The sequence below is a fragment of the Mustelus asterias genome, chromosome 1 (assembly GCF_964213995.1).
Source record: "Mustelus asterias chromosome 1, sMusAst1.hap1.1, whole genome shotgun sequence".
Lineage (NCBI taxonomy): Eukaryota > Metazoa > Chordata > Chondrichthyes > Carcharhiniformes > Triakidae > Mustelus > Mustelus asterias.
Window position 1 is genome coordinate 116,268,346 of NC_135801.1, and position 18,999 is coordinate 116,287,344.

Consider the following 18,999-nt stretch of genomic DNA (forward strand, 5'->3'; position numbering starts at 1 on the left):
AAGACTCACACCATCAGGTGACACTACTGTCAGTAAGGGCGGGAAAACAGGAAGAAGCTAAAAATAAAATAATGGAGGACTCTGCAGGAAAGCCAAGAACAAAATAATAATGTCCTTGTAAAGGAAAACCAAGGGAAGGTTAACCAAGAAATTCTGTTTAATTGCTCATTTATTCTATAATGGCATTGCTATGCAATTGTTTATAAAGTTAGCAATCTATCAATATACCTGTTTTCCAATAAATGACAAAGTAACATTCATGCTGATTTTAAGAAAGACTTTTTTTTACGCAATAAAGCAGCAAAACATATTTCCAACCTGTAATATCGTAACAGGGAGCTGTAGGAAAGCAGAGTCAGCTTTTCAGGTGCCCAAGGTGTGAATATTGGAAGTGACCTGTCAGAAATATAAACCGGAACATAACATAGCTGAATACTGATAGCTACACAGAGGAAATCTTCTCAGATGCTGAGAATATACTTTGCAGGACTTCTGGTTCTGTTGATGATAATGTAAATATCTCTGTCCACCGAGCCATCCTTGTATTCATGTACACGAGTGACAGAAATTATTCTCATTACAGTAGGATCCACTTTTTAAGGGATAAAATCATAACCCACACTAAAGTCTGAACGGTTAGAGCCATTACATAACTTTTGCACTAAATATTGAACCCAAACTGAAAGGAGAAATTTCCAGTTAAAATGCAGAGAATTTGTTGAAAGTAACAGCTTTGCTTTTAATTATTTGAGGGCTTGCACTAAGGTTCTGTTTTGGCAATGGAATAAAAATTCCCTTGGCTCTTTCCTAAATATTTCCCTCTCAGACACTAAGCTGATCTCTGCTGTAATGTGGAACACGCTCCCAGCATCACAGAACACAAGTGAAATTCTGAAGGTACGCCTCTGATTAGATTTCAAACATGGTTCTGAGGTGCTGAATGCAGCAAAATTTTCACATGACTACAACATCGCCTTAGGAAGGCCACGGAGGAAGATGCCCAGGTCAGCAGATGGATTGACCGAAAAAAGATGCAAAGGCCAGCCTGTCACCAGCTGCAAGAATCCACCGCATGCAACACATCGGCTGGAATTTTACCGCCTCGCCCACCCAAGAATCGGGGCGGGTGAAGCTCACAGAATGGCATTCTCGGGTGGGATCTTGCGGGCCTCGGGCGGGCGAGGAGGTAAAATTCCGGCAATTGTCTACATGTTCCTACTTCTTGCCACAATTAAAGATGCCATCATCTAGTCACTCACCTGTACGTTCATTCACACAGCTCTTCTGGTTGCCTCCCATCGAAGTTACATTGCCAAAATTATACAACATCGATGTCTTCATGCGCAATACCTTTGGTGCATTGCAGGGAACCTCAATTATATAAGATTGATTTTCTGTCCATTAGAAATAAATCGGTCCGAAGTCCTAGATTACACACCCACCATTTCCTGTCATTCATTTCCATTGAATATTGTTACTTACTGGTTATGAAGCAGCATGGAATCAACTCTGTAAGCAGGTTTCCTTGCTCCAAGCTAACCAATGGTGCAAGTGCATGATGTTTGACATCTTAAACCTATTCTAGTGCTCTTCCTTAGGTGTTACTTGAGTTCATGAGGTGACTGGAGTTACCGAGCTTACATTCTTATTGCGATCATTAAACTTGCTGGAGCACTGCAGTGCAGTTTGTGCGATTGTGCATTTGGCATTGACCTCTGCGGATTACCTTCTTCCCTGTGTCTGGTCAATACGCTTTGAGGCTTTCTCAATTCAGTTATTAATAATGGCTCCTTTCTCTGAAACATTTTGACAACGACATTTCCACTGCAAACATGGGGGCTGGGATTTTCAACTCTGAATTTGGAACCAGCCACAGGTTCAATCCTGGGTCATGATCCCTCACAGCTCCAGGGACAAACAGAATTTTGCCAGTTAAGGCGGTGGGTAGTCTCCTGAGGCTGGCAAGTCAATGGGAGGCCCACCAGCACGGAAACATTGGCAGCCCCACCGGCTAAGGTGGGGGCTGTTGATTCCTAATGGAGAGAGAGAGAGAGAGGGAATACCTCAACATGGAGGCACTCTCTGAATATGAGGTTAGTTCTTTTGAAATTTAATATTGTCACAGCTGCCTGGCAACGATACTGGGAACCATAGCCCCCCGTCCCCCACCCCAAGGTATAGCCATTGATTGATGTGTTTTTATGATATAAAAGCACCAATCATTGATAAGAGATTAGGCAAAAACATTGTGTATTCATTTATTGAGACTAGCTACACAAGATCAGATACATATGTGGACAGGAAGCTTGAAGACCCCAGCAGCAGAGCTGGCTGTGTGGTGCTCATCTCAAAGGCAAAAGAGCAACAAAACTAGATTGCATGACACACTTCCCTTCTAATGATGTCATGCCTTAACGGTATATTCCGACAGCCTCAATTCTGACCCAGCAGTCATTATGTTTCAGGAGAGGTTTCTCACGTGATCCATCATCACCCAGATCCCCCCCCAATTCTCTGCTCTGAGACCATCATGTTGGCCACAATCAGATCAATGTGGGCCATCTGCATTGTGGACAGAAAACCTCAGTCACCATGGGAATGGGGCCTTAACAGACCCTGTGATTAACATCGATGGGTCTGAATAAACTGCCTGCTGCGAAGCAGTGGATAACCAATCTGATTCTGAGCTTCTTTATAGAAAATGCCTCAGGGTCAGGATGGTGGCAGTAGTGGAACCTGCAGGCGGTGATGTTCCCATGCACCTACTACCCTTGCCCTTCTAGGTTGTAGCAGTCGAAGTTTAGAAGGTGTTGTCAAAAGAACCTTGGTGAATTTCTGCAATGCATCTTGTAGATGATACACACTGTTGCCACTGTGAGTCGATGATGGAGGGAGTTAATGTTGGAGGTGGTGGATGGGGTGACAATCAAATATGGGCTGCTTTGTCCTGGATGGTATTAAACTTCTTGAGTATTGTTGGAGCTACACCCATTCAGGCAAATGGAGTGTATTCCATCACACTCCTAAATTGTGCCTTGTAGATGGTAGGCTGGCTTTGGGGAGTTAGGGGTTGAGTTATTCATCACAGAATTCCGAGCCTGTGACCTGCTCTTATAGACACTGTTTTTATATGTCCAGTCCAGTTCAGTTTCTGATCAATGGTAACCACCAGAATATTGATCGTGGGGGATACAGCAATGATAATCTATTTGAACAGATAAGGCTAAGAATATCTTTTTCAATACAAATACATTACATTTCATACTAGTGTTGTGAAGAGTGGGTTACTTTTGAAGAAGTATGATGATATAATAAACAGGACAATAACTTTGCAAATCTGGCACAAAATCACCGAACTTTACTTGACCCACAGCCTCAATTGACCGTGCTCCAAATATTTCAGATTAAAACATTCACAATCAAAGTTGTCTCCCCTTGAAAATCGACAGGTCAGTCAACGGGCAGTCAACTTTTCCCCATGCTCACCTTCCATCTCTGACCCTGGAGATTTCTTGCAGCCAGAAGTTCCTTTAAGTGGGCATGTCACTTTAAGAGCTACTGATCCTCAGCAATCCCATCTGCACCAGACGTAGTACCCCCTCCACTCAACCCAAGCTGACCTCACTGAATGGGGTAGGTCCATCTGGCCACTGTAAGGGCACAAAGCCTCACAGGGATTGGTCTTTAAATCTCCATCAAGGATCAGAACACTGACGGACACATTACAATAATATCAATGTAAAGTAATTTAACAAAAATATAAAATACAAAATAGATCTTACAAAGTATTGGCATTATATTGTATTTGAGTGCCATCTAGTGGTGATAAATAAATTGTCACTTCCATGGGTTTGTGAATACTACACTGAAATTCCATGGCAGTTCCAGCAGGCTCCCTTAAGAACTCCAAGAAATGTTTAAATAACGGTTATCTGAGACATACCTCTAGTTATTCATGCACCAACCGTAGCTGCTTGCATGATGGCACCTCCCACTGATATCTCAAATTCTGTCAGGGTCAGTGTTGGAATTCTAGGAATGCTCTCCGAGAATTGTCAGGGTTCTAATATAGAGTATATAAGGAGAAAATGTTCTCATTGCTGGAAGATTCAAAAGTTAGCTGCATAAGCTCTTGAAGAAAAATAAATAGATTTCAGGGCTATGGGGAATGGACAGGAGGCGAGGGACCAATTGAGTTTGCTCTTGCAGAGGCCTAGCATCGAGACGATGAGCTGAATGGCTGCTTCTGTGCTGTAACCATTCTATGATTTGCTGACTCATTGCTTTGTGCCATTTTTACATACAAACATACGAAATAGGCGCAGGAGTAAGCCATTCGGCCCCTCAAACCTGCACCGCCATTCAGTAAGATCATGGCTGATCTGTTGCTAATTCCATATTCCCATCTCCCCCCTATAACCTTTGATTCCCTGCCTAACAAGAATCTTTTTACTTCTGCCTTGAAAATATTAATTGACCTCGTCTCTACTGCCTTCTCAGGCAAAGTTCCAAAGTTGGAGAATCATAGAATCCCTGCAGTGCAGAAGGAGGCCATTCGGCTCATCAAGTCTGCACCGAACACAATCCCACGCAGACCTTATTCCCATAACCCCTCATACTTACCCTGCTAATCCCCCTGACACTACGGTTAATTTAGCATGGCCAATTAACCTAACCCACACATCTTTGGACTGTGGGAGGAAACTGGAGCCCCCAGAGGAAAGTCACGCAGACTCGGGGAGAATGTGCAAACTTGCCACAGAGTCCCGAGGCTGGAATTGAACCCGGTCCCTGGTGCTGTGAGGCAACAGTGCGAACCACTGTGCCATCGTGCCGACCCTCTAAGAACCCTCTGAGAGAAAGGAATTCTCCTCACCTCTGTCCTATAAGGGCAATTCCTAATCTTAAAAGAATGCCTCTTAGCTCTGGACTCACCCACAAGAGGAAACTGCCTTTCCACGTCCGTCTTGTCAAGACTGCTCAGGATCTTATAAACTTCAATCAAGTCATCCCTCACACTTCTAATCTCCAATGGAAATAAGCCCAGTCTGTCTAACATTTCCTCGTAAGACAACCCGCTCGTTCCAGGCATCAATACAGTAAACTTCCTTTGAACCACCTCCAATCTATTTATATCCTTCGTTAAATAAGGAGACCAAAGCTGCACACAGTATCTGAGATGTGGTCTCATCAATTCCCTGTATAACTGAAGTATAACATCCTTACTTTTATGTTCAATTCCTCCGGTAATAAAGGATAGCATTCCATTGGCCTTCATAATTATTTGCTTACTTGCATATTAACTTTTTGTGACACTTGCAAGGAACACCCAGATACCTCTGCAGCTCAGAATTCTCCAGTCATTCTCCATTTAAGTAATACTCTGTTTTTTTATTCTTCCTGCCAAAGTGAATAGCATCATATTTTCCTATGTTAAATGCCATCTGCTAGATTTTTGCCCACTCAGTCAACCTATCTATATCCAACAATATCTTCAGTCCTTTCATCCAAGCTATTTACATAAATTGCAATTTATTTGTTCGCCCAACAATTTGCTCAATACCATTCCCCTTTGAAGGAAATTTTTCTGAATTCTTCCCTCCCTTCCATTTCCTGATTTATAGGTATTTCTGGGATATTACTTGTGTCCTCCATTGTGAAGATCAATGCAAAATATTTGTCCAATTCATCTACCTTAATTCTACTTTCCATTATCAATTCCCCAGACACACTTTCTATAGGATCTACACTCACTTTGTTAAATATTTTCTTATTTAACTATCTATAGAAACTCTTACTGTCTATCTTTATATTGCTAGCTAGCTTTCTTTTGTACTCTGACTTTTCCCACCTTAGTTTTTGTCATTCTTTGCAGTATTTTATATTCTTTCCAATCTTCTGACCTGCCACTCACTTTTGTGCAAATATGTGCTTTTTCTTCCAGTTTAATACTGCCTTTAACATTTTTAACCAATAGCTTTTATTGTCTGCAATAACCTTTGATGTGGCAACTTATCAAATGCCTTCTGGAAATCCAAGTACTATATGCCGACACACTCCCCTTTGTCCACAGTGCATATAATAATAGAATCATAGAATCCCTACAGTGCAGAAGGAGGCCATTCGGCCCATCGAGTCTGCAACGACCACAATCATATCCAGGCCGCATCCCCTTAACCCCATGTATTTACCCTGCTAACTCCCCTGACACTATGGGTCAATTTAGTATGGCCAATCAACCTAACCCACACATCTTTGGACTATGGGAGGAAACCGGAGCACCCAGAGGAAACACACGCAGACACTAGGACAATGTGCAGGCTTTGCACAGACAGTGACCCGAGGCCAGAATTGAACGCGGGTCCCTGGCGCTGTGAGGCAGCAGTGCTGTGCCACCGTGCCGCCCTCCTTCCAAGAACTCCAATAACTTGGTTAAACATGATTTTCCTTTCACAAAACCATGCTGACTCTTCAAGACAGTCAGCCTCCAGAAGTCACGGCTGTCAGTGACTGTTGCCCAGTTGTCAGTGTCAATGTCCGCAATCTTAATACCTAGCTTGCAGTGGAGGTATAGGCACCCAGGAGATCATGACTCAGTGATCAGTTAACCATAAAGAAAATCTCTAGGTATATAGTCACCATCCATTTGACGAACATGGCTGAGCCAGTGCAGCTGTTGGTGGATTAGTAATGTGTGTAACACAATCCAGGACTTCTGAGTTGGTGATCTTGTCCTAACTAGAGGTGATGAAGATACATCCTAGACAACGAAGAGGAGTGTACTGAGGCCACAGACCTGGCAGACTCACAATTTGACGTTCTCAGTCATATTGTAGTTGTCCCACACTCTCGTATTCAGCTTGGACATAACAGTTGCAATTTATTGTTGCTTGTGTTGATTTCAGCATCAAGTGACAGATTGCTGGTGCATGTGGAGCCTAGGTATGTGAAGCTATCAACAAATTCAGTGGCATATTGTCAATGCTGATAGATGAAGTATGGCAACATCCTGGACCATGACGTTGGCTTCCTGATCCTGATGGTCAAAAACAAACATTTTACATGTGCGAGGGAGTCTGTCCATTTGCCACTGAAAGTGTTCCTCAGTATGAAATGTCAGTGCGGCATCATCAGCATGTAGCAACTCTCTGATGAGGACTTGGCACTCCTTTGTCTTGGGTCTCAGGTGGGAAAGACTGAACATCCTTCTGTCAGGTCTGGTATGTAAGTAGGCACCCTCTGTGGATGATGTTACAGTACATGACAGCCACAAATAGAAGAAAAAGCCAGAGTGTTGGTGTCAGAACACAACCTATTTGACCCCACTACAGATCTCAAATGATTTCAGTGTTGCCTCATCATAGCTGACCTTATTCATCATGTTGTCATGGAAAGAGCTTCAGCAATCAGCCAATTTTGTCCTGCAGCTAAAATAGACTGCCTCTGATCACATGGCCGTATGCCTTGGTGAGATCAGTGAAGGTGTACATAATAAACCATTTCTCTTACGGTTGCCAGATTGAGAAGAGCATTTCCATTGCAGATCTTCCAGTTTTGAAACCACCCTGGGATTCAGGGTTTAGCCAGGATCTGCAGTCTGACAAGGACAACACTGGCAATCACTTTTCCGACGATACTCAGTGAGGAGATGCTGCAATAGTTGTTGCAATTGCTGCGGTCGCCTTTGTTATATAGGGTCACAATTATTGCATTACCAAAATCCTTTTACAACAAAGTAGTGGAATGTCCTACCAGTAGTTAGTGAATTGTCTCTGGAAGTTTTTTGAATATTTGATCTGCCTTGGCAGTACTTTTGCATCAATTTTGCCATCCACCTTCCCTTTAGCAGTAATTTTCAGAGCACAAAGCTGTTCTGACATTTAGGAATGCAAATTAGATAGATTTATTTCAGGAACTAACTGTATTTTGAAATACAGTAATGAGTAGTAAATGATGTAGCAGGAGGAAAAAGGTGAGTTTGGACCTCTGGTACTCCAAGCTCACCATCACCAGGTTTGCCATATGTCACTATCTTTTGTCAATCAATTGATAGTGATTGATAGGTTTGATTAATACAGCCGCTCATTGCTGTACTAGGTGAACTAGATGGACCTTTCCTCATCTTTTCACATCTAACAGTTACTATGTCCCTGTGAAAGTGGCACAATAATGAAAGTACTGGTTGTTCCATTGCTCCTGATCCTTACGGATTTGACTGGTTTGATGCTTCATGAGTCAAGAATGTATGTACGCTACAGACCTGTTCACTCATTAACTTTACAAGAACCAATACAACAAATCCCAGAACCATAATAATAAAGGCAAAACACAGTGGATGTAGGTTTCTGAAACAAAAACAGAAAATACTGGACAAACTCAGCAGGTCTGGCAACATCTGTGGAGAGAGAATAGAGCCAACGTTTCGAATCTGGATTATCCAAACTCGAAACGTTGGCTCTATTCTCGCTCCACAGATGCTGTCAGACCTGCTGAGTTTCTCCAGCATTTTCAGTTTTAATTTCTAGAACCAACTGGGTTACACTGTCTTCTTCTGCTTGTTTTTTAAAATTTTCTTATTTTTCCTTTCTGTCGCTTCTTTTAAAAATCTTAATCCAATTTCTTCCTTCCCCCTCTTTATTTCCCTTTCATTTTATTACTTGGCTCTGCCTTATTTCCTTCTCCATCATGCAATCTGTTTCTTTCTCTATCCTGTCTTTCATTGGTTAAGGAGATGAGCCATTGGGAACAATGTCAAAAGGTCCTAAACCTTTGTTGGAATCTCTGCACCGTTCTCAAAGAACAAAGAACAAAGAAAATTACAGCACAGGGACAGGCCCTTCAGCCCTCCAAGCCTGCACCGATCATGCTGCCTGACTGAACTAAAACCCCCTACCCTTCCGGGGACCATATCCCTCTATTCCCATCCTATTCATGTATTTGTCAAGACGCCCCTTAAAAGTCATTGCCGTATCTGCTTCCACGGCCTCCTCCGGCATTCTCCTATTGATATTCCAGCAGTTTGTGACACAAGTACTGTACAACATCACTGATGAGTATCAAAGTCTAATTAATGTCATTTACCTCATTTCTGGCCCAACTGTATAGCATTTTATTGAATTAAGATTTTACAGTACCTCAATAAATCAGTGACTGCAACATAGCGCTGTTGGAGAAACCCAGCCAGTACAGATTCAAAATCCTGAAAATTGAAAATAAAGAATGATGATAAAAGGGTATTTAATGAACGAATAATATCATTTAACTTGTATTTGTACCATTAATCTCACACATAGCCTTGCGGAGTAGCTATGGTGCTTTAGAATTTGTAAAGCGGTCTGTTTGGTCATTGTATATTTTTCTTTGATTGTTGACTTTCGGCTGTTATTTGCAATTCTATATTGTGGAGTGTTAATGTGATTTGATAAAAGATTCAAGTATGCTGCATTTAGAGAAACTCACAAATTTAAAATGGGAATTGAACTATAGTAAGCCATTAGTAACCCTGATCATTCAACCAAATCCAAATATCACTCCCATCAGATTGGAAATTAATATCTGCCACACCTTTGGAATTTAAAATCCAGAGTAAGCAAGTATAAGAAGATTGTTCCGTGTTACAGGATGGTCTTGTGATCATATGATTCTGAACTAGTGAGTTACATATCTTGCTGTGAGAACCAAGTTTGTCACGTTTCTAATGATTTTGTCAATCTGGAGTACAAGCTATTGGGGGAGACATTCTGCCTGCATTTGCTATCCTCAAGATCCGGAAGTTCTCACCAGCGAGCACTCAATTTCTTGCCAGCAACGTCATCAGGTTCATGCCCATTACCATTTGAATATATTGAAATGTTATTAATCTGCCCCCTTGCCCGAAATATGGGCCCCCCGCCGGACACTGACACCACACCAACGTGACGTCAGGTCGGCACAGCTTACAACACATTCACATAGACGTGAACCTGTCATGGTGGTCTCCCCAGAGGCATAAAGATAAGTATAGCCCGTAGGGAAGAGGGACATGGCCAGGCAATGCCCTGGCACTGCTCCTTGGCACAGGTTGGCACAGCTAGATTGGCACCTGCCCATGCCAACCTGGCAGTGCCCAACCCATGCCAAGGCATGGGCCCCAGTGGGAGCCTCATAGGGGAATGGGGGAGAGGGAGAGATATTAATTTAGATATGGTAGTGTCTGGGAGCGGACAGAGGAGCTGGGGATGCCAGCGATAGCCGTTGAGGGGGGTGGGTGGGAGTGTGATACCAGCTCAGACCGTGATGGGGGAGGTGGGAAAGGGGTCGATGATCAGGGAGGGTGGAGGGTGGGGAGTGGGGGTGCTGACTTTGATTGGGGGTGGGGAGGGGAACCCCTGAAACTTGCGTGGTGGCTGAGGGTGAGGTTTATACTGGTTATGCTTGGACTGCCCTTTAAAGATTTGCCCTGCTCGCGATACAGTCTCGTTTTGGTAGTGTGTTTAGGCCCCACCACCCCATGTAACTGCGTGAAACTTTTGTGATTACTTTTGGCAGAGCGTTGTAAGATCTGGAGAGAAACATGCTGGTTTTGTTGCCAGAAACAACATTCTGCCATTTTTTGGTAAGATTTCTCCTCTGCTGTCACCTCAACTTTGTCAAAAGTATGCCCTAAATCCCAGTTAAACATGTAGACAGAATTTCCATTGAATTTCTAGCAAATTCACGGCCATGAAACAGATGAAGCCCAAAGAAATTGGATCCTTTATGTAGCTACACATCCATTTAGAATGGGAAAATATTTTTCTTGTAATCCTGCACCCTCTGACGTTTGCTATTTATTGTTCTTCCTGGCATTCAAACTGAAGGATTAATATTCGCAAGATCATTGGTGCACATTTAATTGAGAAATAATTTGTAGTTGGCACAGAAAAATTCAACAGTCATTATACCTGATATAAATAGACGCTGTGGATAACACACAGATTGCTTCAAAGACTGATGGATGTGTTACTTTTAGTCAGTAATTATTTACGTTTGTTGTTAGAAGTCTCCAGGAAACAAGAACATATCTTTGGTCTAATTGGTTGCAAGAACATATTCTTATGGTCAGCTTCAGGTATGGAGCATATTTTTAGTTAGGAACACAGCAATACTTCAATAAGATTGCAAACAGAGGAAGTCTGACAATTAATCTAATGTTTTTGCATCATTGCCAGTTCTTGGAAACTACAGCTTGCCAATATTATTGCACACCTCTTTGTTTATCAGTAAGAGCTCAGCATTGGTCTTGCATAAAACTGTAGTCGGCCGTTTTGTGTTGGTTAAAAGTGCAGCATCCTGAAAAATAAAAATTTAGAAAAGGCCTAAACCTCCAGCTATGGTATTGATAAGTTTTAATTTGTTCTTGTTCTCAACAAAAAAAAACACAACAGATCGAGTATCCTTCATTCATAAATCTGAAAAATGAACACACTTATAGGCCTCACTTCTTGGAACTCATTGACCTTTAGCGTGGGAAGTCTCTGACCCAAGTGGACATGACCCGAGCCGATACAGACATCGCCGACTGCACCCAAAGTTTATCATTCAGTGATACATCTTTCTGTTCTAGCCAATTTATTTACCTTAGACTATAACCAACCCAGACCTGGGTCACTGTAATGCAAGTAGGCCTAGGCCTCTAAGTAGTATTGGAAAACTGATGTGGTCCGAAATCTGAAATGCAACCGCCCCGAGGGTTTGAGATAAAGGATATTGGACCTGTAGCTGATTTTTCCATGGCAGCACATGTGGAGATTCAAGATAAAGGGTGGAATTTTATTCTTCCCTGGGGATGAGCTGGGAGGCAGGGTGGCATGTTCAATCCAGCAAGAAGGTGCAGGGTGGATACCTATTGCCTTCCCAACTCACCTCAATTAAGCCTAGGATGGGAAGGCTCAAGATTAGCCTTTCCACTTAAAGACCACTTAAGGGTCTCATCTTAAGGGCAGCATGGTGGCACAGTGGTTAGCATTGCTGCCTCACAGCTCCAGGGACCCAGATTTGATTCCCGACTTGGGTCACTGTCTGTGTGGTGTTTGCACATTCTCCCCGCATCTGCGTGGGTTTCCTCTGGGTGCACCGGTTTCCTCCCACAGTCCAAAGATGTGCGAGTTAGGTTGATTGGCCATGCTAAATTGTCCTTTAGTGTCCCGGGATATGTAAATTAGAGGGATTAGCAGGATAAATGTGTGGGGATAGGATTGTGAGGTGGGATTGTTGTCGGTGCAGACTCGATGGGCCGAATGGTGTCCTTCTGCCCTGTAGGATTTCTATGATCCTATGATTCATCCCACGGGTACTGATATTTAACCTAAATCCTGACGGGTGTCCTATGGCCTGAAGGAAGTTTCCCTTTTACTTGGGCAGCCCATGCCTAACAGACATGGCATAGGCAGCCCACATGTAAAGAACCCCCCCTGCCCCTAAATACTTGCCCATTCCCCGACCTCGCTGGGGGCAGATAGGGAGGCCCCGAGAACCCACCCAATTAGCCTTACCCCGGGGCTCCATCATCAATCCTCTACCTGTGCCTACCAACAGTGACTGTTGCTCCCAATTAAGTTTCAAGCACTGGTGGAGGGCGGGGGGGCGGAGGGGGGGAGGGAGGGATTCCTCCTGTGGATGTCAAGGATTCTGACTGCGACCAGGTAAATGCCTTAGTGGCACAAAATAAGGTCAGGGATGAAGATGCTGTGGCTGTGTCATTAGCCCTCCAGCCACTGCCATAAGTATTACATTCCACCCAAGTTTAGACTTCACATGAAGTGGGATCGAGCTCAGAAAATAATTGAACCAAACAATGCAAAGTAATTCAGGGCCCATTGTAACTTTATGGATTTGTCCTTTCTTTAATGTTTCCTTTATAAATTCTCATTCCACAGTCCACTGCCTATTTTCAGTTTTCCCATTGTAATTTTATACTCATTATAAATTTTATCTCTATAAAGATTACAGTTTTACAGAATTATTTGAAGCAAAGCCCCTGAGTGTTAGAGGTTAAAGAACAAAATTCTAGCAGTACAACTAACAAACACATTTTATTGTACCTTGGCAATTTGCACAGGCTTAGTTAGCAAATCCACGTTTAGAGCAAAAATCCCAAATCTAAACACTGGACAGATTGTGGTCCTCAACTAAGACCTTGCGGCCAAATAGTCTGCAGTGATTTAACTTTTAATATGCTGAAAGATCTTCAATCAAGCACACCTGATTTTTGGCCAAAGTTGTTTTTAAGTATGCTGGGATTTCCTGTGACCAAGCTGGCCTGAAACTTATCAAAGGACACAAGGGATGGAATTTTCCCATTCCGCACACCACGGGAATCGTCACGGGCGGGGGCAGACCATGCAAAGATCCATTGACCTCGGGTGTGATTTTCCCATCTTGTGGCGAGTGCAGCAGGAAAATCCCGCCCAAGGTGTTAGATGTCCCCAGCAGAAGAAGTTGTCTACAGACCTTTGGAGCCAGTGTTTTCTCGTAGGGGCATTGGAATGTAGGCTATATGCAGTCAGGCCTAAAACCATGGTCCTGAGTCTCGGCGCTGGCTGTATTTGATTGGTCTAAACTAATGATGCAATCGGGTTTCTGATCAATTCATTGGCCGGTTGCCAAGGATCTTTTAGGGTATAAAAATGCTAGCACATAAAGTTTATGTTCATTCATGAAAAACCCAGCACCAAAGTTCACACAGCAGCGACAACATCTGTAGGAAGAGAAAGGCTGATATCCATGTGGCAAAATCCTGGTCAGGTTTCATATGCAACTGGAAATCAACCTTAAGTTAAGTAAAGTAACAGATAGTGAGTATTTGGTTTAAGCATTGCAAGGACTGACTATTGTCTTAGGTAGCTTCAAAATAAAGGAAATTGTGTGTAAGTATCTATAATCGACTTTCTGTCTTTATTCGCTAGTCGAGGTTAAAAAACATAGGTTTCATAGAATCCTTACAATGCAGAAGGAGGCCATTCAGCCCATTGAGCCTGCACCAACAATAGTCACACCCAGGCCCTGTTTCCATAACACCATGTATTTAAGCTACTAATCCCCCTGACACTAAGGGGCAATTTAGCATGGCCAATCAACCTAACCTGCACATCTTTGGAGTATGGGAGGAAACTGGAGCACCCAGAGGAAACCCACGCAGACAGGGGGAGAATGTGCAAACTCCACAGAGACAGTGACCTGAGGCTGGAATTGAACCCGGGTCCCTAGTGCTGTGAAGCAGCAATGCTAACCACTGTGCTACCATGCACAGGTTTATACAGCAACCTTTAACGAAACACTAAACTACACTAAATAAATGTAAATTCATCGACTTACTGGGAAATTTGTAATTTTTTGACTTTTACAATTTGTTTGATCCTTATTCTGGACATCCCAATTCCAATTACTGAAGAACAGTTGTGTGAAAATCGCTTCAGAAAGCATTCACACTAACTTGGCAGAGCCTAGTGACCACATAGTGCAATGAATTAGTGAGCTTACACAGGTAAAATCCATCATAAATGTGGACTTAGAAAATTATCGTGGGAAAGAATTGACACAAGAAGTATGAGAAAAACATAGCAACAGAAGGTAAGCAGTGCAGACAGAAAGCGTGAGCAGACACATTTTTCACAAGACGTAGATAGGTATTCAGTGCAAAGAATCTTACCCCAAACAAATCACCTTCCTGAATTTCATTCAGAACTTCAGTGAGATGATTTCTATTTTCTGAACAGCTGTCAGTTGATGTAGCTACTAGTTCACCAGTGAGTACAAAATAACATGCTTCCGGTCGGTGACCTTTTCGCACTACCATTGTTTTGGCTTCATATCTGAAGAGAATAGAAAGCTTGTGTTGAATACTTCAATTATATGTTTGAATCTCAGCCCTCTCTGCCTCACCAATGATAGATCAGAATCAATAAGGAAAAGCATAACATCTTTCTGTGACTATAAGCACTAAAATAAACCTACAATTTGGCCAGTCTCATGACTTAATGAATTTTTCCAGGTGCTCTGTTATTGCTTTTTTAATAATAGCATCCAACATTGTCCCTATGACAGATGTTAGGCTAATTGGCCTATAGTTCCCTGCTTTCTGTCTCCCTCCCTTTCTGAATCTTCCAATCTAATGGAACCTTCCCCAAATCGCTTTCCTGGTGATTATAATTTTCCTGAGTTCCTCCCTCCCTTCCATTTCCTGATTTACAGCTATTTCTATGATGTTATTTGTGTTGTCTATAGTGAAGACTAATGGAAAATTCCTATTTATTTAATCTGCTATTGCCCTAATTTCCATTAACAGTTCCCCAAATGCATTTTCGATAGGATCTATGCTCACTTTGTTAACGTTTTTATTATTTAAGTATCTATAGAAACTCTTACTATCCGTCTTTGTATTATTGGCTAGCTTTCTTTGGTACTCAAGCTTTTCCCACTTTATTAGCCTTTTTGTGATTCTTTCGTGTTCTTTATATTCTTTCCAATCTTCTGTCCTGCCACTCGTCTTTGCACAAGTATATGTTTTCTCTTTAAGTTAGATACTGTCTTTAACTTTTTTAGTTAACCACAGATGATGTGCCCTGTCCTTGGAATTTTTACTTCTTGTAGTATTATATCATCCCAGCCAAACTATAAGACCTTGTGTGTTTATACCAGTTTTATTACTCAATCTTTCATGATAATAATATGATATGTATCATATATAAAATATGGCAAAGATGTTGTATAATGGAACATTAAGGACAGTTTATGACTACAATCTGAAAGCTGATTAGATTATATATTTGAAATCACTCCACAAATCACCATTATCTGGTGCCTCACTCAAATGATCAATATTCATGAGAACTGTAAGAGTGAATATTGGCAATTTATTCAACACTGGGGGAAAACACAGCGAAGACTGATCCTATCTGTACCAAGTTTCTAGTTGAGCTCATTGGACGGCAATCAAGAATAGCAGCCTGACCATTTTTCACGTTCCCAAGCCAATTGTAGAACATTATTGAAACTCTCAATGACATTAGCTAATTTAGCCCAAACATAGCTGGAATTCTCCTAGTCACTGTGGCTGAACTCGTGGATAAAATCCCTCAGCCATCAGAGGAGACAACTAATATTCTCACATCATTGCTGCAGGTTTTTTTTTTGACAAAATTAGTAGTTGCTTAGGAGGAAATACTCCACTCCTCAAGTTTGTTGAGGGCTTCATTGGAGAGCTCAAACTGGTCACACTTTATTCTTGGTTCTTATACCCACATTTAGACTGTGTTCTCACAAAAAAATTGAGAAATAAGGAGAAAATATGTCACAGAAATTGTCAGATATATTACTAAATAAGTTCTGTTGTGTCTCTGCAAATGCATCACTTACTGTTGATAGACTGCAGCTTGACAAACCTCCATTTGCACAATGTGGGGCATGACTTGAAATGCTTGATTCTTACGTAGAAGCAATTGTATCTGCAATACAAATGATATAAAAAAGGTAAGTAATATTTTGATTACATTGAGCAATGTTATACTTACATTGTACCACCTCATTATCACCATAATATATGCTCTTGATACATATATGACTATGTTCTTTTCCTCCCCCTTTCAATTTCTTATCTTTTGCTCTAGTGAAGGTGGTTAATGGGTGACCTTTAGCCAGAGCTGACTTTCAGTAAAACCCTCTGAATTAGAAAGTACAATCTTTGTGAATATACTTCTGATTTTACTGCAGAATCGGAAGAGTATGGGGTGACCAGTTCTCCAGCAACCCAAGTACTGACCCAAAAGCTTTGCAACCTAATTATCTGGTGTTAAGGTTCCCATTTGGGGTGAACATTTTATTCCCCAGATTAACTCCGGTGGCAGGCGGGTAAGTTGGCGTGATTGCTGCTGGACAGTGAGCTAGGTGAACACGCGTGATCTTCCACTTTTCAGCTCATTAATTACAAGTCAGTGGGGAGCTCAGTGAATCTCACAGTGGGGGGGAGGAGGTTGAATGGAGTGTGGGCAGACAGAAACTCAACCCCCACTATCTCATGGGGTTGAAAGTTGTGGCGCTATATTTAAAGAGCACCCAGGCAGACATTCCTTTGTCCCAGGCCAGCAGTTCCACACAACTCCTCCAAAGTTCAGACGGTCGCAGCTCATACTGGAGGACCTCTCAGATGTGAGCAACCAAATCTTGGGACATACGAGGGTGTACCTGGTATTGCCATTCTCTCATCTTTAGATAAGAGCACTGCCATGCGCCTCCGCATGCAAAGCATAATCCTCTGCCATTTTCACCAAACACATCTTCCCTTCCCTCCCTCTGTCAGCATTCCGCAGAGACCGTTCCCTCTGGGATAACCTAGTCCACTCCTCCACTATACCCAAAACCTCTCCCATCACCCACAGCACCTTCCCATGCAATCGCAGAAGGTGTAACACCTGTCCTTTTACCTCTTCTATGCTCACCATCCAAAGTCCAAAACACTCGGTTAAGCAGCGTTTCACTTGCAACGCTTTCAATTTGGTGTATTCGCTGCTCCCAATGTGGTCTCCTCTATCGGAGAGACCAAGCGTAGACTGGGTGATCGTTTTGCTGAGCACCTTCGGTCTGTGCACAATCAAGACCCTGACCTTACTGTTGCTTGCCATTTTAACACACCTCTCTCCTTACAGATGCTGCCAGACCTGCTGAGATTTGCCAACATTTTCTCTTTTGGTTTCAGATCCCAGAATTCACCAGTAATTTGCTTTTATCCACTTTCACCAGGGACCTGAGTTCAATTCCAGCGTTAGGTGACTGTTTGTGTGGAGTCTGCACATCCTCTCCACGTCTCCGTGGGTTTCCTCCAGGTGTGTTTCCTCCCACAGCAGCAGAATTGTACTCAAAAACAATCTGTAGCCTCATGGCGCAACATATCCCCCACTATACCATTACCACCAAGCCAGGGGATTAATCTTGGTTCAATGAAGGATTCACAAAGGCATGCCAGCAGCACCAGGCATACATAAAAATAAGGTGTGAAGCTGGTGAAATTACAACACAGGACTACTTGTCTGCTAAATGGCATAAGCGACAAGCAATAGACAGAGCTAAGCAATTCCACAACCTATGAATCAGATCTAAGCTCTGCGGTCCTGTCACATCCGTGAATGGTGGTGAACAGTTAAACAACTAACTGAAGGAGGAGGCTCCACAAGTATCCCCATCCTCAATGATGGAGAAGCCCAGCACACCAGTGCGAAAGATAAGGCTGAAGGAATTGCTACATCGGCCTGAAGTGCCGTGTGGATGACCCATCTGGGCCTCCTCCAGAGGACAGATACCAGTCTTCAGACAAGTTAATTCACTCCATGTGATATCAAAAAAATGGCTTAAAGCACTGGATATTATAAAGGCTATGGGACAATATTCTGGCAATAGTACTGAGCACTTGTGCTCCAGAACTTGCCACGTCCCTAGCCAAGCTGTTCTTCACCGTGGGCGGCATGGTAGCACGGTGGTTAGCACTGCTGCTTCACACTGCCAGGAACCCAGGTTCAATTCCCGGCTAGGGTCACTGTCTGAGTGGAGTTTGCACATTCTCCCCGTGTCTGCGTGGGTTTCCTCCGGGTGCTCTGGTTTGTTCCCACAGTCCAAAGATGTGCAGGTTAGGTGCATTGGCCATGCTAAATTCTCTCTCAGTGTACCCGAACAGGCGCTGGAGTGTAGCGACTGGGGTTTTACACAGTAACTTCATTACAGTGTAAGCCTACTTGTGACTAATAAATAAATAAACAAACTTTATAAACTTGTACAGCTACAACACTGGCATCTACGCAGCAACATGGAAAGTTGCCCAGGTAAACCCTATCCTCAAAAATAAGGATAAATTCAACACGGCCAATTACCATCCCATCAGCCTCCCCTTAATCACCAGTAATGTGATGGAAGGTGTCATCAACAGCATTATCAAGTGGCACTTCCTTAGAAATAACCTGCACACTGGCGCTCAGTTTGGATTCCGCCAGGGTC

At 42.7% G+C, this 18,999-nt stretch overlaps 1 protein-coding gene across 1 annotated transcript in view; it reads right to left on the bottom strand.

The window, feature by feature from the left end:
- Positions 1-257: 257 nt before the first annotated feature.
- LOC144509810 (cyclic nucleotide-binding domain-containing protein 2-like) overlaps positions 258-18,999 on the bottom strand; it is a 32,504-nt gene continuing 13,762 nt past the window's right edge. The window contains exons 5-9 of the mRNA XM_078238682.1: positions 16,375-16,463; positions 14,669-14,831; positions 11,227-11,310; positions 9,135-9,199; positions 258-396 (exon numbers count right to left, since the gene is read on the bottom strand). Coding sequence (XP_078094808.1) covers positions 258-396; positions 9,135-9,199; positions 11,227-11,310; positions 14,669-14,831; positions 16,375-16,463 — 540 coding nt within the window. The remainder of the gene's footprint in view (positions 397-9,134; positions 9,200-11,226; positions 11,311-14,668; positions 14,832-16,374; positions 16,464-18,999) is intronic.